This window comes from Eubalaena glacialis, chromosome 5 (genome assembly GCF_028564815.1).
Source record: "Eubalaena glacialis isolate mEubGla1 chromosome 5, mEubGla1.1.hap2.+ XY, whole genome shotgun sequence".
Taxonomy (NCBI): Eukaryota; Metazoa; Chordata; class Mammalia; order Artiodactyla; family Balaenidae; genus Eubalaena; species Eubalaena glacialis.
Window position 1 is genome coordinate 103,339,249 of NC_083720.1, and position 20,888 is coordinate 103,360,136.

The window sequence follows — 20,888 nt, forward strand, 5'->3', positions numbered from 1 at the left end:
ATGTGACTAACACTGAAAACAGTATTGTGTTTAGTGCATTTCTGAGTATTAACTTAGAAAATACATTTGATTTAAATATTTTAAAAACATGTCCCATGATATTTTGAATTTGTTCAAAGACAAATGTTTACATCTTACATATTTTCAAAGACTACATTTACATCATGACTTTTAATCATGATTTGTCATATAGCTGGGGTCGAATGTTGAAACGTAAAAGTCGTATGTGCTTGGATTGCTTCGGTGGTTTTTTTTTTAACTTTTGAAAAACATGTTACTCACATGACAGTATCAGTCTAAAATCCAAAGTCAAGAAAAATAGTTCTTCATAGTGAAAGAATAGAAATTGTGTGATATGCCTGGGGTAGGTAAAGGATGGACCGAAGGTAAAGGGGAGTCTGATTCTAAAAACTTTTGAAAAAGTTTTTCAAAACAAAAAATATTTTGTTTCATATCCACTTAATGTAGTTCTTTGCTCATAAACAGTACTTAGTAACTATGTGCTCAAAAAGTGAATAAAGGAAATTTTGTAGCAAGAAATAGATTCTTGTCTGAATCAGATACAGCTCCAAATACAAGAAACCCCAAGCTGGTGGCTTAAAGAGAACAGAGACTTCTTTCTCTCCCACTTGTAAGTCTAGATAGTGGCTGTCCAAAGTTGGAGTGGCAGCTACACTGTCATCTGGGCCAAGGTGGCCCTCATCCTCTTAGGCCAACATAGATCTCCAGCCAAAACAAACACCTTTTAAACAGAATGTATGGAAGAAGGTGAGTAGGTACAAAGAACATGCCCCCACTGCCTTGTAAGGAAGTTTCCCCAAAGCTACCACACTCATGGTCACTTATGTTCCATGGCAAGAGCTTAGTCACATGGCCATATCTTGCTACATGGAAGGCTAGGAAATGTAATCTTTATTTCGGTAGCCATATGTCCAGCTAGAAACAAGAGTTCTACAAAAGGGAGAAGAGAGGTTTGGGTAGACAACTAGCAGTTTTGTTCCTAGATTGGCCTTATGGACCCCCCCCCCAACCCTTGTGCCCTAGCCTGGCTGAAGACTCCTGCCTTGGCAGGGGAGCTTCTTTTCCTGTTCAGATTTGCACAGGCAATAACAAAACTGATGCTGAGATTGAAATAACACAAGCTTTATTCAATGGCCAGAGAATGGAGAAGCCGGAACTTAGTTCACAAATCAACTTCTAGTCAGGGAGTGAGCTAGGCAAGATTTTTAATGGTAAGGTTAATGACAGGGAGGCATATGCACTGGCTTTCCATGAATAGGCGGGGTTCTTCCTGGAACTGGTTGCCACCTCCTTTTTTTCCTTCTGTTATGGCCACCGGCAGGCATGTCACTTAGCATGCTTGTGTATTACAATGAGCGTATGATGGGGCTCGAGGTCTACTGAAGACCAGGTCATCATAGATTTGGCCGATTCTAATCAGTTCTGGTGGCCTCCTGTTTTTCTCTTCTGGTGGTTTCCTGTGAGACAAAGATAACACTTCCCCACAGCTTACATTCCCTCAGGGGAGGGGGAGAGTTAGAGTTAACAACCATGGTGACAGTTTCTGACACAATGCTATCTCCTTCAAAAGAACACTACTCTTTTTTTTTGTTGTCAGGTTTCTCATTAGTAAGATGAGGGACTGGACCTGAACATCAGTAGGGCCATATTTATTATGAATCTATGAATAGCAGAGTTTATGAGTGCATCTTCTCTCTGGTGGTGCCTCTATACTCATCATAGATGGGTGTCAAAATGTTATCATTTGAGGCAAATTACAGAAAACTTAATAAATAGCATTCACAGAGTCTTTTCCTTTTAGAAGGCTAAACTATGTACATAAGAAAAGATATAAATTGATCTATAGCATCATTAATATGTATGAAACAAATTTTTGAATCAGTTTTGAATGACATCACACAGACTCTTTTAGGGCTCTATTTTAACTGATGCCATATACATATATCAAGAATGTATGTCATGCATTAGAGTTTTTGTCTATGTCTTTGAAGAATCATTATTGAATCCAAACTGCTGCTTGACTGGTTCAAATAACTTTAACTAAAACACGCATTTACAAAATAATCAATCATGATCTTTCAAAGACTTAGTCAACAATCCATGGAATATAACATCTTCTTCTTTTTTCCTGGAAGATTTTAATTGTAACTCAAAAGATTCATGATGAGTCTGAAGGAAAGTTACTTCCAAAATCTTGGAGAATGAACAAGGATTTGGTTAATTAATGATAAAAGTAAAGAATTATTGGGTGAGACATCCAATGATATTTGGGTACTTCTATTTCTTTAAATTTTGTTTTAAGCTTATCTTTTTAAAGATAAAAACTTACTGGAAAAGATGTCTGTCTCAGCATTAATAAACAAAATTCTAGGCCTTACTTTACTATTAGCTGGCTGCATGGCCTTGAGAAATTCACTTTACCTCCCTAGGCGTTACTGTTCACAACTGGAAGATGAGAGTCTGTTTTTGTTGTTGTTATCATTGTTTTCTGATCTCTGGAGTCCCTCTACAGGCTCAGAGCTGATTCACAGAGATTCTGACTCAACTGGGCCCAGAAGTACATATTTTCATAAGTGACCAGTGTGATTCTGTTGTAGATTGCCATGAACCACAATTTGAAAAAGTCTTATCTATAAAAACACAATAATCTCAAGAGATCTGGTACTCTGTTCCCAAACACAAGTGTTCTCAAATAAAATATAACACATATATTTTCATTTTTATGGACTAGATATAAAAGTAGCATGTACATCACCTACCTGATTTCTTAGCTTTTTCACCCTCGTCAAAGAGCCATGATCCTTTTACATTTCATGCATCCACATAGCAGCTCTTACAGGCCTGCAGGAGAGTCAAGAAATAAGCTAATATGTCAAGTTTTTTGAACTACAAACAATGATACGAGTTACATTTTTATAGTCCGTATTCTTCTTAATAATTTTGATGACAATTCTTCCTAAGATGAACGCCTTCTAATAACTCCATAGTTAAAGTGCTATAAAATGTTGTAAGAACAATACAACTCAACTCTCCTTTTCGTTTCCTTCAAGTACTCTCTTTGAAATATTTTATGCTTAAAATTAAAGGGGTCAAGATAAATGAAAAGCGGAAACACTGGTAAACAGGATGTGTTTCCTTTGTACAACACAGATGTAGACTCATTAATTCTGAAGCATGGTTCCTATGAAACATAGTTGTTTGTGAATGGTAAGAGTGGAAAAAAGAAAATTGTGCAGGTCTTAGAACAAGTAATATGAGTTCATTGGTTAAGAAATTCCCAATGCAATAAGAGTTTGGTTGCACTGAAAACAGGACCACTGGCTTTAACTTCCTTGCAGCTGTATAACATCTGGAACAAATAAGGTCAGTTTCTATTTTTGAGTGAAGAATGCTTGTCTAAGTGATTCACACCCACCAAAATGTTTCCATTGTATTATCTTTAGAAGGATTGAGGGGACGCACTTTGCACTCACTCCTCTGCATTATCTGGACAAATGAGAAAAACTAGGCATTTTTCTTTTGCTTTTAGGAAACGTTAACCTGAAAGAGTTTGCTTTGAGTCTTAGCCTAACATAGGTGGTCTAAAACCTTCATGATCTACTAATAAGATGAGAGAATGTATAAAATGGTTAAAATAGGAAAAAATCTTCCACAGTTACACCAGCTTTTTTCCTTTCCCCTCCCCTCTTCTATTTACTAATGTGAGAACCCATCACCTGGAAAAATGTCTGGTTAATAGGTACTTAATAAATATTCATGGAACAAATGATTAAATGAATGATTCCCTCCAAACACACAAATATAATGCTATAGTAATTCAAAGTTGAGGAGTGGATTATGTCACTGATGCTTGAGGTAAGAGTGATAGCTAGAAAGGGTACAGTCACACCGCTCTGTATTGATCCAAGTAAGTCAGAAAACAAATTACAGGAACTTATTGGTGGAAACAGCTAGTGTGGCCGTAATTTTAGGCTTTGTTGAGGTTATGCAGAAACCTTTATTTTGGTATGTGCTTTCAAGTGTTCTTGTGCAGTCCCAGGAATATGTAATTTAAGTTGTCTCAAATTAAGACTGTTAAATTAGAATATGTTTTTGATTTATGAACAAATTGACACAAACAGGTAAAATGACTTGCTCAATGTCACAGAGTCCATCATTAGTAGAATCTAGTGATGGAGCTTAAACATAAATTTGAGACACCATAGGGAATGTAAAGATGAGCAAGGGTTCAACCCTTGCCCTTTAAGTGCTTGAAAGATTTTTAAGGAAACAGGCATGTAAAAAATATAACTGCAACATAAGGAAGAAAGTAATATGTTGCAAAAAAGAGAAATGCTTTGGGGATTCAGTGGAAGAAGAGATGACTTTTGATCTGAGGCAGGAGCCAGTGGAAAGGGGATGGTGAGGGGACAGCATTGGGGATTATTAGGTGATTATTAATAGAGGAGGTAATCTTTTAACTGAAATTGAAGAATGATTAAGAATTGAACTCATAGAGATGGAGAAGAAGATAATGCCAGGAATGAAACCTATTAACAAAGATAAGGTTGATGAGTGTAAAACAAAGGCAAAGAAAACCCTAAATAGTTCAATTTGGCTGCTGAATTGGTTTGGAGAAGGAGCAGAATGGGAATTGAGCATGGAAAGGTCATGAAAAGCCTTGAATGCAAGACTGATGAGGACCTTGGAGTAGACTTGACAGGAAATGGAGAAATATGCCCAGGCTCTTGTGCAGGGAAATAACAGGAAGAAAGTTGTGTTTTAAGGAGATTAGAGGGTGTAGATTATGACAGACTAGGGAGAAAGACTGGAGAAGATGAGAGCATAACAGTAATCCAGGTGAAGAGCAAAGAGGACCAGAATTAGGGGCCCTACCATAGTTAGGATGTTTCTGAGTTACGTTTTTAATATCGCAACTACCTGGCCATCCAGGTAAAGACAAAACTTAGAGAATATATCAATGAAGAAAAAGTGGTTGAGAGATCTCACTTTACTCCAACACTTAGGAAACAGAAAGAGAGTTAGTTCTAGTGCTGGATGAGTATAGAGAAACAGGTGAGCTGGATGGATGTTAGTCAGTCTGTCGCCTCTTCATTCTTCCTTCCATCCTCCTGTTCCTCATCTGATGTTTACTGAGTAACTACTGGGCACTGTGAGGTATAAAAAGTGAACCAGAAAGGTGGGTTTCTTGCCCTAAAAAGCTTATAGGTTAATTGGTGGGTGGGTGAGAACATAAAATATGCACAGAAATGGCAAGCTGGAAAGTGACCTGAGAGGAAAGAAAATGCTCTAAGAATTCAAAGGAAGCAGAAGTTACTTTAGACCTAAGGCGTTCAAAAAAAAGTTAATGAAAGAGATAGCATCTGAACTGGATCTTGAAGGATGAGTATGGTGAAAACATGAGGACTGGAGCCAAGGAGTATTCTGATAGGAAGGAACATCACATAAAAGGTGTGGAAGCACAGAGCATGTGGCTACATGGGAAGGGAGAGGAGCTCCTTTTGGCTGAAGAGTCATTCTCAGCATGGGCCAGACATCAGAATCACCCAGAAAGTTTTAGAATATTTGATGCCCAAAGATTCATCCCCAAAGATTCTAGTTTAATTGGTCTGGGTGGAAGGCCTGGGCATCCATACTTTTTAAAAGCTCTCAGGTGATTCTTAACTGCAAGCAGGGTTGAGACCAAGGTACAGGAAGGAGAGAAATAGCAGAGAAGTTTTGAGAGAAAATTGAACTCCAAGAGTTGAAGCCAAATCTAATGAGTTTTTGACATTCTGCACAGTTCAATGAAAATCTGTACCATTTGTGTTATGACTTGGAATCAAAATTTCTGAGTACAAAAATGATTAAGGCATTTTGAAAGGAGGTTATTTTTCTGTCGGCTAAACTCCAGTTGGTGTGCAAAAGAAAATCAATTGTATGAAAAATGTAAAATTCAGTAAGACAGAGGCTCATTTTTGTTACTTTGTTTAGTGTCTAATAGAGTGCATTTGAATATAGTTCCCTGATAAATAGCTGATAACAAAACAAGCAAACAAACAAACAAAAATGTTAAAAGATCTTAGAGTTGCGTGGTTTCTATTAGATGTAGGAAATTGAAACAAAAGACATTATTATAGCATAAACCTTCCTGGTTCACCCTGAATGTCACAGAACTTGGACATTATGCAATGCAGACTGTGCATTGATTTAGCAGGATGTATTTCTTTTCTCTTTACATATCAATACTCCTGTCTATACAGCAGGCGCTCCCCAACCCAGTCTCCTCTTTTTGAAAAATCACAACTGTTCAAACATAAAAATGTGCTACTTTGGAATTCAGACTGTTATCACAAGAGCTGTTCATCAACATCCAGCCCACCATGGCTTGATTAGTAGGAATTTCCTTCACTTCTATATAGCATTTCCCTTTCCTCTCTCCTCACACCAGCCAATCAAGAGAACACTAGGCTCCACCCCCTAGAGGTTCAAACTGCATCGTTCTGTGGCAAGGCCCAGGAATTTGTATTTTTTTAATATTTTATTTTATTAGAGTATAGTTGATTTACAATGTTGTGTTAGTTTCAGGTGTATAGCAAAGTGATTCAGTTCTACATTTATATATATTTTTTTCTTTTTCCATATAGGTCATTACAAAACATTGAGTATAGTTCCCTTTGTTATACAGTAGGTCCTTGTTGTTTATCTGTTTTATTTATAGTAGTGTGTATATGTTACTCCCAAATTCCTTATTTATGCCCCACCCTACCTGTCCCCTTTGGTAACCATAGGTTTGTTTTCTATGCCTGTGAGTCTATTTCTGTTTTGTAAATAAGTGCATTTGTATCATTTTTTTAGATTTCAGACATAAGTGATATCATATATTTGTCTTCTGTCTGACTTATTTCACTTAGTATGATAATCTCTAAGTCCATCCATGTTGCTGCAAATGGCAATATTTCATTCTTTTTTATGGCTGAATAGTATTCCATTGTATATATATACCATATCTTCTTTATCCATTCATCAGCCAGTGGATATTTAGGTTGCTTCCATGTCTTGACTATTGTAAATAGTGCTGCAGTGAACTTGGGGTGCATATATCTTTTTGAATTATGGTTTTCTCCAGATATATGCCCAGGAGTATTTTTAAATGTCTCCTCAGGTGAGCTTAAAGATTAGCTGGATTTGATATATACTGCTTTGCATAGTGATATATTATTAGCTATTGTTTCACCTTACCATATGTAAGGTAATCAAACTTCATTCCTCTAAAACACCTTTTAAGTCAATAGTCTTAATTTTAAGTAGTCTAAATTACACATTCCTGAGACTGCACAAACCGACTACAAAGTACAAACCATACACCAAAGGCTTCTGGATAACCTCCACAGTAATATGAATGACCGCAATAGATGCTTCCACTGATAAATCACCGCTATTTTTCCTTACTTACTTGGATCATTATAGAATGAGGGTGATGGTACTCATTCCTCCTGTCATGGCCTCATCAAGAATCATTTTGTCAGGTAGGTTTGCCCAGAGGCTTATATGAAACATACATGACAGAGACTTATAAAGCATAAACTGAAATGTAGGGCAGAAACCCTTTCTGGTCTCTAGTACTAGCATATGGCAGGTGCTTAGTAAACATCTGTGGAATGAATAAACTGAATATTAAATATTTGCTAAAGGAATGAATAGGAGGGCCAAAAATATCCTGGAAACTTTTGAGGTTAACTTTAAAATATTTTAGGATCTTAGACATTTGAAACATATGTAGAGTTAATGCTATCTTTAAAGAGTTGAAAATTGCCAGAGTAATTGACTCTGGTGCTTTTCTGTCCTTGGTAGGTGAGTTAACCCTGGGGGTCCTTTGCTGAACTTTGGAGTGCTGATTCTAGGTGTCCAGGGCAATGGCGCTGTGTTAGGTTCTTGGTATTTTATTATTTTTTAAAATGAATGTATAGTCATTATTGTATATGATACAGATGCAAAAAGACAAAAAATCAAAAAGCCAAATTTTACTTTCTTTTTCTATGAGCAAAACAATATCTAGGTGAACAAGGTTTAAAATTAAAAATAACTTCTACTAATGAAAACATATGTTTTTGTTTTGGGGGGTTTTGCTTGTTTGTTTGCTGAATTTAGAGGACGATTCCAGCAATACCTCCTCACAGCTCCTCTCTCCTCTGTTCCGTTCCTCCCAAGCAACCCCCCACCCAAACACTTGCTACTATTAGTAGGAAAGGTGTTAATTGCCTCCTAGTGCTGCCTCCCAGTTCAATGACTATGTTAAAATCGTCTGAAGCCTGTCACAGGCTGAAGTTTCTCTTCTCAAAATGGTGGCCCATAACATTCCTACATCCTTTCCACAGATGGTTCGAATTTATTCTCTTGAAGCTCCACCCTCACTGAAGGTCCTCAGTTTTATGGTCTGTCTTTTTACAAGGCCCAGGTATATTTCCTACTGGATAGTTTTAAAAAGAACCCATATTGACTAGAATAGGTTTAAGAGAAGCTATGATTTCTTCAAAGTCTCCAACAGCGTTCCCTCAACTCCACGCAAACTTGAATTAATGGGGCAGGGGACACTTACTGAATCGCCAGCGCCACTTTTTTGGCTCCTGGATTTTCCTCAGAGGGCTCTTGTAAAAGTTGCTTTTTAACTGTGGCACAGTCACAGTTATTAAGTAAAGCTGAGGCCTTGCCAACTTTCTGGTTTTGCTGCCCAAATTACTGAATGTTTGGTTGATTATAGCCCTAAAACACCTGCATGCTAAGAAGCTTTTAAACATTTTCTCCCCCGGGCAATCACCTGGTATACCTGAACTGAAAGTCCACCGCATATAAGTTAAGTATTTACTCAACTAACTGCTAAAATCAATGGCCTTGAGGAATACATTAAAAATTACACAACAGAGCTTGGCTTTTATGAATTAAAACTCCTAAAACTTAAATGCGATGACCTCTTCTCGACCTGGAAAACTGATTTTAATTTTTATGCAGTATTATGCAACAACCCCTAGAGATAAGCACATTGTTGTTAAGTGTCCAATATATGAACTCATATATAAGATGTAGCACAGAAAAGGTGAGCTGGAGCAAAGAAAAAATTTAAATATATAATTTAAAATTATTGTGTATATATATATATATATATATATATATCAATGCTTAGTAATGAAAGTATGAATGATAACCCTTCACCATCCAAGTTGAATATCTGCTGTGAAAAGAAAAGTACATATTTCAATAAAACATACATGACAAAGGAAAATTGCTGTTTTAAGCCTCTGACTAGGACAGCCTAATCAAACATTATGCCAATGGTAAAACAGACCAAAACAGAAATGAGAATGGAGAAATTTGAGGAAGAGAGCTTTAGCCCCAATTCATGCTCACTTTTTTGCAAAATTTGTCACAAATCAGGACAAGGAAGGAAAGAGTGGAAGGTTAGTTTCTTGGCTAAATGAAAGGATTAAATAATAACAAAATAATTGTTTCCTTCATGATTTCAAAGACTGATAACTAATGACAGAGAAGCAGGCACCAGAAACACTGAGTCAGGCGTGGAGTCATTGTTGGTGCAAGACCACAGTTAATGGATCATTTCTAATTCAAAGAGAGCATGATTTCTTCTGGGTCTCAACAGTTGAACACGTAGTCAGCTCCTTAACCATTCACCACCCCAGCAGATGCTTACAGTTTCTGAGTCACTGAAATCCTAAAGCAGGTTGAGGGATATTGAAATATATTGGAACATGGAACACACTAGCATGAGTAGTGATCAAGTCCATTGGCAAGAGAGAAAAATCTCATGTTGATAACTTCTAAATGGTTACTGCTGCTTAGGATGTCTTCAGCATAAATATTGGTGGCCTCAGTGATACACATAGCCTCAAATAGCTGAAGCAAGACTAAAAAACACAATAAAACAAACAAACAAATGGCAGCCCCAACTTGGTAACCCAGAACACTACCTTAACAAGCACGTGAGGCTGCTCTCCAGGGAATAGGTTCTTAACCTTTAGGGAAACACAACTTATTTTAACAATCTGATACATTTTATGGATTTGCTCAGAAAAGAAAATGCACACATGGGGCCACACACAGAGTAATATAATAATATTTTAGGATATTCACAAGACCTGCGTAAGTCTCTTAATGAATTCCACTTAAGAACTGAAGACCTAAGGGCTCTCCAGAATGCCTGGGATCAATTGAAAGGGGCTAGAAGAACAACACAAGTGGGAAAGTGTGGGGAATAACCACCAGGACTCAGGCAGGGAAAAGCTGTTTAAGAGGGGCAATAGGTAAAATGAGTTGGAGTTAAATAGATCTTATCCGCTTCGTGATTAGGGCAAATTACTTAATCCCTTCGGAGCACTTCTCTACCTCGGTTTTCTCATCTGTTAAATCTGTAAAAAACAACCATTTTACGCGAGGTTGTTGTGCTGATTAAATGAGAGAACGTGTTTAATGTGCTATTGAATAGATATTGTTTCCTGGTGGTGTATCAACTTAGAAAAAAATGAAAGTTCTAAAGGAATTTCATTTTTTATTGGAATAGTTAAAAACTGGATATAATCCATATGTCCATGACTGGGCAATGATTAAATAAATTATGATACATCATCACAGTGAAATAGTATGAAGCAGCTTTAAAAATGAGTTAAAGCTATACTTATTGAAGTTGATGTGCTAGTATGGATAGATGTTTGTTTACACTATTAAATGGAAAAAGCAAGCTGTAAAACAATATTCTACCCTATAAAGTACTCATCATTTATGTAAGAATTTCCCACTGATGGACATTTAGGTTGGTTTCTGTTTTTCTCCCTAGGTTTAAATAACAACTCTCTATAACCAAGTTTCTGATTTTTTTTCTTTAAGATGGACTCCTAAAAAGGAAATTGCTTAGTCAAAAGATACATACTTTGTAAAGCTTTAGAGAGATATAGTCAAATCACTTGGCAGTTAACACATATCAATTTACAATTATACCTGAACTGTTTAAGACTGCCCCCAAACCATGCTCTATTTATTTTGCATACTTTTGAAGCTTTGTTAATTTTATAGTTCAGATTAATTGAGGGTCACTTTGATTTTCATTTTCAATTATTATCAGGGATGAACATTTCTTTCACATGCATGTTAGTATATTGCCCTCTACACACTTTTCTATGGAGTTTTAGTAGGGTTTTTTTTTTTTTTCATTAAATTTAAAGTATGAAAGGTAGAAAATCTTTGGCTTTCATATTTCTTCCAATTTAGATATCTATCTTTTCACATTTATGATATTTTTAGCATACAAATTTTAAATTTTATATAGCCCAAACTATTGATTCCCCTTTCTGATTTCTTCCCATGTTTCTATGTTTAAAAAGATTCCCATACTAAGAATGGGCAAGTATTTAATGATATTTTCTTGTAGATTGGTTTATGGTTTCCTTTATACATTTAAATCTGTAACTTTTCTCAGATTTTGTAGAGTAAGTTTAGAGTCTTTTTACTTTGTTTGGTCAATTATTCTTTTTTCAGTAATTTATAACCAATGATCTTATCCCAGTGTCTTGTTTTACTCATATTTTATATTTGGCTTGGAGTCCCCATCTCTCCTGGGACCTAGTAGTGACTTCAGGCAGAAGTCTTTTAGCAACTCCTTACAGTGCTGTGAACTTGGAGTCGGAGTTTTCTAAGTGCAGAATTTTCTCAACCAACTGCTTTGCTTGTTGTTGTATATGTGAGATTATTTCTAGCATTCTTGTTATCTATCGTTAAGGATATAGATATAAAATGAGCATGTATCAAAGATTTTTAACTCATTAATTAATGAGGAACTGGTAGATGTTACTATGGATTCCAAGAAGAATTCAGAGCAGAGACATATAAAGGGAAAAAGAAATTCTGAAATGAATTTACAACTAGATGCAAAACAGGTCTATCAAAATCCGTGCAAAAATCAGTTGCACTCCATCAAACACAACTGCTTTGCATTTATACAGACAAGAAGTATTTGCGTTATTATCAGATTTCTATAACTTACAGAGTTGTAATATCAATCAAAGATGAGAAAACCTAAATTAGTGAGTAGTCAAGATAGTCACCATTTGTTTTTTGCCCTTTCACAGTCTCTCACAATTTTCCCTGACAGTCTCCTCCCCTCTTTTTATCATAATAATTTCAAAGAAGGATTATTCTTATAAAATAAAGCTGGTCTCATTAGAGTTGACTGATTTTTTACATAGGTGAAGTAAAAATTTTATTTTACCATATTGGACACCTTAAGTTGCCCATGTAAACTCTAAATCCATACAATTGTGAACAAATACTAAATTAAACTGTGCTTGGAAATTTTCATAAGAACTCTCAAATTGGATTTTTAAAAACCTCTATTATTTGTTGACCTGAGGCTAGGAAACCAAGCCCAAGGAATGCTCTCTACCATATTTCACCTGAAATACCTATAAATTTGGGTAAATTCCTCTCTTCACTAGGTCTCCCAAATATTTTAAAGTTAGTTACACAGAATGTATAATATTCTTGGACTTTTTAAGCCAAGAAATAGGCCAGGGCTTCGTAGGCATTGCTTCCATAAGTAAAGTCAAACTTAATCCCTGAAAAGAGTGGCTGTTTCTACCTGATTAAATAAGCATTATTTTCAAGTATGACATTCTAGGCAAGGCCCTGATTTTATAATTTGTACAATTATATTATGTACAATTATAGATGACAGAGCACTATTGAACCTATGCAAATAACTAAATGGCCATGGAAAGTAAGGAGACAATATAAATTTCTGAATCCTGGAAGAGAAATGGGAATCAGATATCATTTAAAAATATTTCACTTCAGCTTACAAAAGCAGATTTTACTAAATTGCAATGGGTTACATATTGCTTAACAAGAGAGAGATAGGGTAGTTCTTATATATCTGAAAATAGAACATTAAAAGAATATCAAGAATATTCCAGACAAATAGCCACAATATAATTTCTCTTACTAGTTCATTCAGTCTTATTATAATTGATTCCTGCTCCACTGGATCTTTGGTTAGCTGTCCTATGCAGTCCTCTCATTTGGCCAAAACAGGACCTGGAAATCCTGACTCAGTCCATCGGCGGTGCCGTTTGGAAGTTGTCTAATCTATGTCAGCTCAGCTTTGAAGTGTCAATAATTGAAGTACCTGGTATAGTTCTTTTCTACAATATTCTGACACTTTTCTTCTTAGTTGAAGACACAGATTCTCACCTGTAACTATAAGAGAGACTTCAAGGAAGCATCAGAGTAAAACAATACCATCTGTAGGTGATAGGGACTTAAAATGGCTGAGTGATTTATTACTAATAATTTTCAAATGTGAACAGTCTGATGAGGGTTCATAATAAGAATAATGCAGAAAACAAAATGGTTAGTGCTTTCTGTGGCATACAAAACAAAGATGATAAAGCCATTCCCTGCCCCCGCAAAAAAAATATGACAAACCATCTAAGGATAATGATTAAATTTATTTTAAAAGAAGTTTGTGAGTGCTGTATTTGATTCGGAAAAATGGATGAAAATAATTTTATAGAGGAAGAACTATTGAGATATGACGTAAAATAATCCTGAGATATAATTGTTTACACCAGCAACATCAAGTAAGAGGTTCAGTAAGTCTGCAGTAAGACCTAAACATTTGTATCTTTAAAAACAAGAGCTGAAATTATGACAGATAACATTATACTACTGTTGTCTAATATCATCAGGCTCAGTACCACCAGAACTCTGCTAAATATAGCAAAACCTGATGGAAATATTCCTAAGAGTTACAATCAGTGTTTTCCCTGAGGGTAAAACCATATTATAAGACAGCAAGGGCAATGACATAACTCCAGGGACTTCCCAAAAAGCACACAAAATATCTGAAATATTTATGTTAATAACATTATACCTATACAAATCTAACCTCGGCAAGGCTGAGCACCTCTTATGATTTAACCACTCTTCCCACAGAATTCTGCAGAAAAATCTAATTCTTTCTGGCACCTCTTTTCAAAGGTGAAAAAATAAATCTTTGTGATTTTTCCAGGGGCCCTCTGGGAAATCACAAATATAGTTTCTGGTGTAAAATATATCTGGAAGGTTTTATTTAATTTTTTCTATACTTAGGATCCAATTATGGAAAGTCAAAAATCAGGAAAAAAAATTATCAGAAGATATTTGGACACTTGATTAAGATAGCATCAGGGTGCTACAAAAAATAATACTGAGTTAACTAATTAAACATTTAAAAATAAACATTACATTAACATGATTGTAAAGAACCTTAGCTCTTTATAAGTGGGAATTTTTGTTCTTTGCTTTCTTTTATTTGTTTCTTATTTTTTCTTTCTCTTAAACAATCAAGGATGTGATAAATTCATCATAAAGCACAGAAAATTATTCTTGTAAGACACAATTTGCTACCTAGACAGATTACACAGAAGGTTTAAAAAAAAATGAAAAGAAAAGAAAAGACTTTCATATAGTAGGCAAGGGAATTAGCCAGTAATCAAGTCCATCAAGACAGGGCAAACTTAACTAAAATTTTAGCACATTTCATCACCTCTATTCAGACTCAAGTACTATAAACCAAGGAAAGGAAAATTTACTTCCAAATTTTGTCCTTCATTTTGCTTTTTCATATCACAGCAATTCTCAGGAGATCCATGAACTGAAAATAATTTTTATATTAATAGTAAGATGTTATTTCTGTTAACATTTCAATTATATTCATCATAGCTATGATCAAATGAATCAGTATTTTAAATTTGCTCAATTTCCACTTCCAGTATGGTAAATATTGACAGTTATAATCCACATAAAAGTTCTTTGTGGGCTTCAGTAAGTCCCAAGATTTTACAGAGGTTCTGAGATAGAACAAAAGAGAAAAAAAAGAAAAACCTGAAAAGCACTACTATATATACATTATATAGTTATGTTTAATATATATTGTGTAAAAAATTATAACAGTGTATAGCAGTGATTTTTTTTTAGAGATTTAATTTTATTTATTTTTGGCTGTGTTGGGTCTTCGTTGCTGCACATGGGCTTTCTCTAGCTGCAGCGAGCGGGGGCTACTCTTCGTTGCCGTGCGCAGGCTTCTCCTTGTGGTGGCTTCTCTTGTTGCAGAGCACAGGCTCTAGGAGCACAGGCTTCAATAGTTGTGGCATGTGGGATCAGTAGTTGTGGCATGGCATGTGGGCTCTAGAGCACAGGCTCAGTAGTTGTGGTGTATGGGCTTAGTTGTTCCGCAGCATGTGGGATCTTCCTGGACCAAGGATTGAGCCCGTGTCCCCTGCATTGGCAGGCAGATTCTTATCCACTGCGCCACCAGGGAAGTTCCTATAATAGTGATTTTATATATATAAACATATATAAATTATACATTTATATAAATTATATTTATAAATATATAAATTATAAATATATAAATGTATAAGTTATATATAAATGTGTTATATGTGTATATAGATATGTATAATTACTACTATATACTGTTATAAAGCCTCCACTATAGGATATAACTACTTTCTCTTTGAAACACAAAAGCAAAGAGACAGTGGTATTAGTCTGTCCCTATTGCTTATGATGTAGTCTCAACCATTCATATTAATTGTGATTTTTAACCAAAGTAACTTCTATTTCATAGAGAAAACTAGAGGTGGATAACTAAGTACTGTCTCTCTCCCAAAAGCATTTTAACAGACAAGCAAAGTTTATATTACATCTTTGTACAGCCACACACAGATCTTTTTAAAGAGACAAAATGAACATTTCATTAACATGACCCAAGATAGGAACTTTCCATTGGATATAAGCAAAGTATATAAACTTAAAATTATGCCTAATAATTAGGCATCAAATTTTCAGTATTCTATCATAATTAGAAACTATCTGGATATCATATGAATATTCATTATGTAATTCAACCTAATAGCCGTCTAAGTTTTTATGTTACTTAAAGATCTGGGGAATTATATTCAAGCTGACGTAGTAAAAAACAAAATTACTATTGACATAAAGTTGTCAGAATAATGATTTGATTTTGTTGAATACAGACTTACATTTCTCATTATCTTAAAGATTGTGTCGGAATAACGTTAGCTTATTTGACCAGTATATCTCAATAAGTTTAAAAAAATAAACCCAAGTACAGTAGAATAAAATGTATATGCTTATGTTATACCTAACATTGATAAATCAGAGGACAAGCTGTTTGCATTAAACCAAAATTATTACAGTAGTCTGATTTACCAAATATTTATCTCAATTATATGACCTTAAGTTGTTTAAACATTTCTGTGAGAATAACTTTTTAAGGATAGCACATTTAAAGTATCCAAACTTTAATTTCCATATTTTCCTGGAATTTTATAAATATTTGACTTACATAAGAACTTATTTGTATAAGAACTCTATAGGCCAATCAGAACAGAGTTTCTTTAATTTAGGAGACTTTTAAATCTAATTTATGAATTCCTCCAAAGATAGGAAAATATTATATACTCACACATAAAGATGTAAAGGCCTTTCTGAATTCTAAGCATATATACATACAGACATGTAGGGAACTTATAGCTTCAAATCTAAACATTAGCCACAGTTCAAAAGTAAATGCAAAGAAGTTACCAGTCCATATATCAAAGAGTTGTCCTCTTTCCTGATGCGCATGGGATTCTTAATTTCTTCAAAGTAGACAAGTAAACAAATAAAGAAAAAATGCTAACAAATCAGATTCTCTGTTATCTCTCCCTCAAGAAAGAATAAATCTCGGTGATCTATTAATCTATTTACAGAGATCACTAAGGTTAAGACGTAAAATCAAATTTTGAATCATTGTTGTCACCAATGGGGAATAATTTATTCATTGTAAAAGTTCTGAAAACACAAACAAAATGCAAAAATAGCGAAAAGGAAAATATGTAAAGAAACAGAGGATCAACAAAGTTAAATAAAATTAATTTACAAATTGGTACAAAGCAGGTCCCAATACAGGGCAATAATCAATTGCATGCCACTGGGCGCAATTAATTTGCATCTTTGTAGACAAGAATATATTGCATTATTATCAGTTTTCTCCAACTTAAAGATTTGTAAAATGGCGCAAAAATGTGGACGGGTAAGCCACTCGAGACACCCACTCTTTTTGTTTAACCCATTTCAAAATCTTTACAATTTTACAAACTCTATTTAACCAAAGATGGGTCAAATATATTCTTTCTCACTAGTGTAAGAAAATGAATACTATGGGGAAAAGGCAATATCAAAGCTTCTCTCTAGTCCCAGATCTAAATTTCTTATCATCTCTTCCTACAAGAGAAGGAGAGAGAGCGAGTAACATCATTCTTTTGTACTTCAAATATAGAAAAGGCCCAATGACTAATATTTTGCAATTGTAGATACCGTCTGACTCGTTTAGCATCTGTTTTCTCTCTTACCAGTACATTAGTGAACGCTTGCCCCCATAGGCATTCCCTAGGAGCCTGTAAGCATGACAGACTATCGTGAATAAAGGCAAAAGGACCAAACCTTTTTTCACAGATTACAATACAAAGGGGAAAAAAAGTAGATCAAATAGTTTTTAAACTGATAAGAAGTTTTTTATGAAACCCACGAGGGACAGGTAGTTAGTTCCACTAGTCTGAACCAATTCCAAACTTGAGACATTTTTATTTGACAAACTTGAAATTGAGATAGCATTCTTTTTGACTTATTACCCTGCAATCACATGTGTTTACAAAACCCTTCCCTGGGAACTTTGCAGAGTTAGTGATCCATGGGGTTCAGCAGAGTCTAGACAAGCATGAACCTGGGGAACACTGCTTTGATCCTAGATATTTTCAGTAATGTCACAACCCAGGGCCTCAAAGCTCCTGATTGGAATTATTACCGCTCCTGAGAAAAAGAATCTGGGGGGAAACACAAACATATCTCCATGGCCACAGCCTTCTTAGTTCTGTTTGCTACAACATTGAAGCATGAAGAAAATTCATTTAATGCTAATTATTTGCATGGACTGGACTGATTAACGTTATGATTTATGTATTTTAGGCTCAACCAGGTGACAACTCTACTAGAACCCCTATCCAGACAAAGCTGTACATACAAGCTGTCATTTTTGACCACGTTTCCAGAAGAAAGACTTAACTACCAACATGTTAGATGGTTTCCTAATGGTTTGCTAAATTTAAATGACTCCTATAACAGAAGCAAATTAGAATAATAAACGAGTCCTGTAGCTATAAGGCAAATCAGAATAATAAAAGTTGATAAAGAAATTAGAAAGAAAATCATGATCTTGACTATCTGTTTTGTGGTGCAAATAACTTCTTAATCTGATTTGAGCTTTTTCTAAAATTTTTTCCCCTAAACACTGAAGCTGATTGCAATAGTTCATGGGAGAAAATCTTGTTGCTACTTCAAAGATATAGTAATTAGTGACTTCTTTTGTACCTCAGATTTTCCACATGTTTCCAAATGTTCCAAAAATGTTCTAGGTCCTACTATTGCCAAATATAGCAGGCCAAGCCTTATACCACATGGCAGTGCTATCTCCCAAAATCACTGGAGGACAGGCATAAGGAAATATAAATACAAGGTTTTTAGTAGCACTGCATGAGTAAATATAATCTGAAATATCCTATGAGATGATGTATAAAATGATTGAAGTGTTTGATATGTTTATGTGCCTGGACAATATGAACCCCATGACAATAAAGCTGAGAAAATGAAATCTAAAGGAAACCGGAAGATTTTAGAGAAATGAGGACCTCAGAAGAGTGAAGAACACATTTTCCTAATATGCCCCTGCAGGTGGCTTTTGTGCAGAAAAGATGTTCAGAGGCCATTTGTGATTTAAGATTCATATTTGGCTCTTCCTCTTCTCCTTCCCATTGTCTTTCTTCCCTTTCTAAACAATCCAGTTCTAAAGCAATTAGGTGGAACCAAGCAAGGTAGAAGTCTGCTCAGCGTGGGTATGGGGGTGGGAGATCCCGGAGCAGGACTTCCCCAGATACAATGGGGTGAGAAGGCTGTATTCATGGTGGAGGTGATGGTCTGGCACGAGGTGTCAGATCTCAGTCTAGGTGAGTAGAGTGGTGTTAAATTAGAATTGAATATATTGGTGTGATCTCATCATTTTCAATATATACAACAGGTACAGAATATATGTTAATGTGTGTATGTCTGCATATTCCAATACTCCATCCACTGAGAGGGCCTTGGAACAGCAGCACCCAATATCAGTGAGCACGCCTAGCACCCAGATCTTAGTTTCTCAACACCATTTTCTACCAAAGGGAAGAAGGGATCCTTAGAAAAATGACTGATTCCAGGGCTGAGGCAGGGAAAAGAAAAGAGTCTGGAATCTCTTTCTGTGCCAGAAAGCAAAGCAGTTCTGGAAAAATGAAGGGGACTTATCAAAAGGACACAGAATCTACCTTGAAAGGGCTCCCACTGGCCAAATCTGGGACAGTTTGAGCATCAAAATAAATAGTGATAACAACAGGCATAAAATAGGAAACCATGAGTCTATACTGATCTATGTAAATGAGTAATTGATGAGGAATGGGATATTTACATAGTATCTCACATAAAATACTTATTAATTACAGAGGGAACAATGGAAAAGCCTGAAAGACACCACTTTCATAAGTGATCAAAGAGAATATGATTAGTAATGAGGTGAACTGAATTTGTTCCCCACCGAATAAGATGCAACAGAGGAACTCAGCATCCCCTTTGTAATAATCCTGCCAAAGTTGCATAACATGAATCTAATCAAGAGAAAACACAGACAAACCCAAATCCAAGGACATTAAACAAAATAACTGGCTTGACATCTTCAAAAGTGTCAAGATCATCAAAGTAGAAGACTGAGAAATTGTCCCAGATTGAGTGAGACTAGAGAGACATGATAATCAAATGCAACACAAGACTCTGAGTTTCATCCGTACTGTATAAAGGGAATTTGGGGACAACTGGTGAAAATTGAATGATTTCTGAAGATTAGATGGTAGTAATATAAAAATGTTTATGTCCTGATTTTGATGATTTTGTTGTGGTTATATTAGAAAATGTCCTTGATTGTAGGAAATTACACTAAAGCATTTGGGAGTCAAAGGGCATCATGTCAGCAAATTATTTATAAAATTTTACGGGGAAAAATTATTTGTGCTGTACTTGCAGCTTTTCTGTAAGTCTGAGATTGTTTTTGAAATAAAATAAATATTTGATTTATTATATTTATCAATTCAAAACTCTACTTATATTTTAAGTATGTACACAAATTAGTTTGTTCTATCTATAGATTTGATGAAATTTTAGCAATCATTTTTATTTCTTCTATAGTTCAGTTAACTAAATTCCTTTAAACATTTTACATTTTATTTATGAACTTCATTATATTCAATTTTCTAATGATTTCAAATTTCCAAGTAACAAATAAGCTTTCATACACATTTAAATAGCTGTCATAAATTTAATAAATTAAAATTGTAATGATTCATGTTCTCGTAAAGTTTCAATATAGTTCACAAATTTATAAAATTTCAATTTAAAATAATCTGAATTAACTATTCAAATATCACATTTTATTTTATTTTTAAATAAAAGTAACTTCTATCAAGATTTAAATTTCTCTTAATCCCTTTTTTTAGGATCTGCCTCTCAGCTGATCTAATTTAGATTTTTTTTCTTTTTTTTTATTGAAGTATAGTTGATTTGCAATGTTACATTAGTTTCAGGTGTACAGCAAAGTGATTCAGTTATGTATACTTTTCATATTATTTTCCATTATAGGTTATTACAATATATTGAATATAATTCCCTGTGCTATACAGTAAATCCTATTGCTGATCTAT

General features: G+C 34.9%; 1 protein-coding gene across 2 annotated transcripts in view; it reads left to right on the forward strand.

Annotated features, from left to right (window-relative positions):
- The window catches only part of CFAP299 (cilia and flagella associated protein 299), a 628,891-nt gene extending 610,717 nt beyond the window's left edge, over window positions 1–18,174 (forward strand). For both annotated transcript variants that reach the window (XM_061191521.1, XM_061191522.1), the window contains one exon: window positions 18,079–18,174. In XM_061191521.1, coding sequence (XP_061047504.1) covers window positions 18,079–18,174 — 96 coding nt within the window. The remainder of the gene's footprint in view (window positions 1–18,078) is intronic.
- Window positions 18,175–20,888: the final 2,714 nt, after the last annotated feature.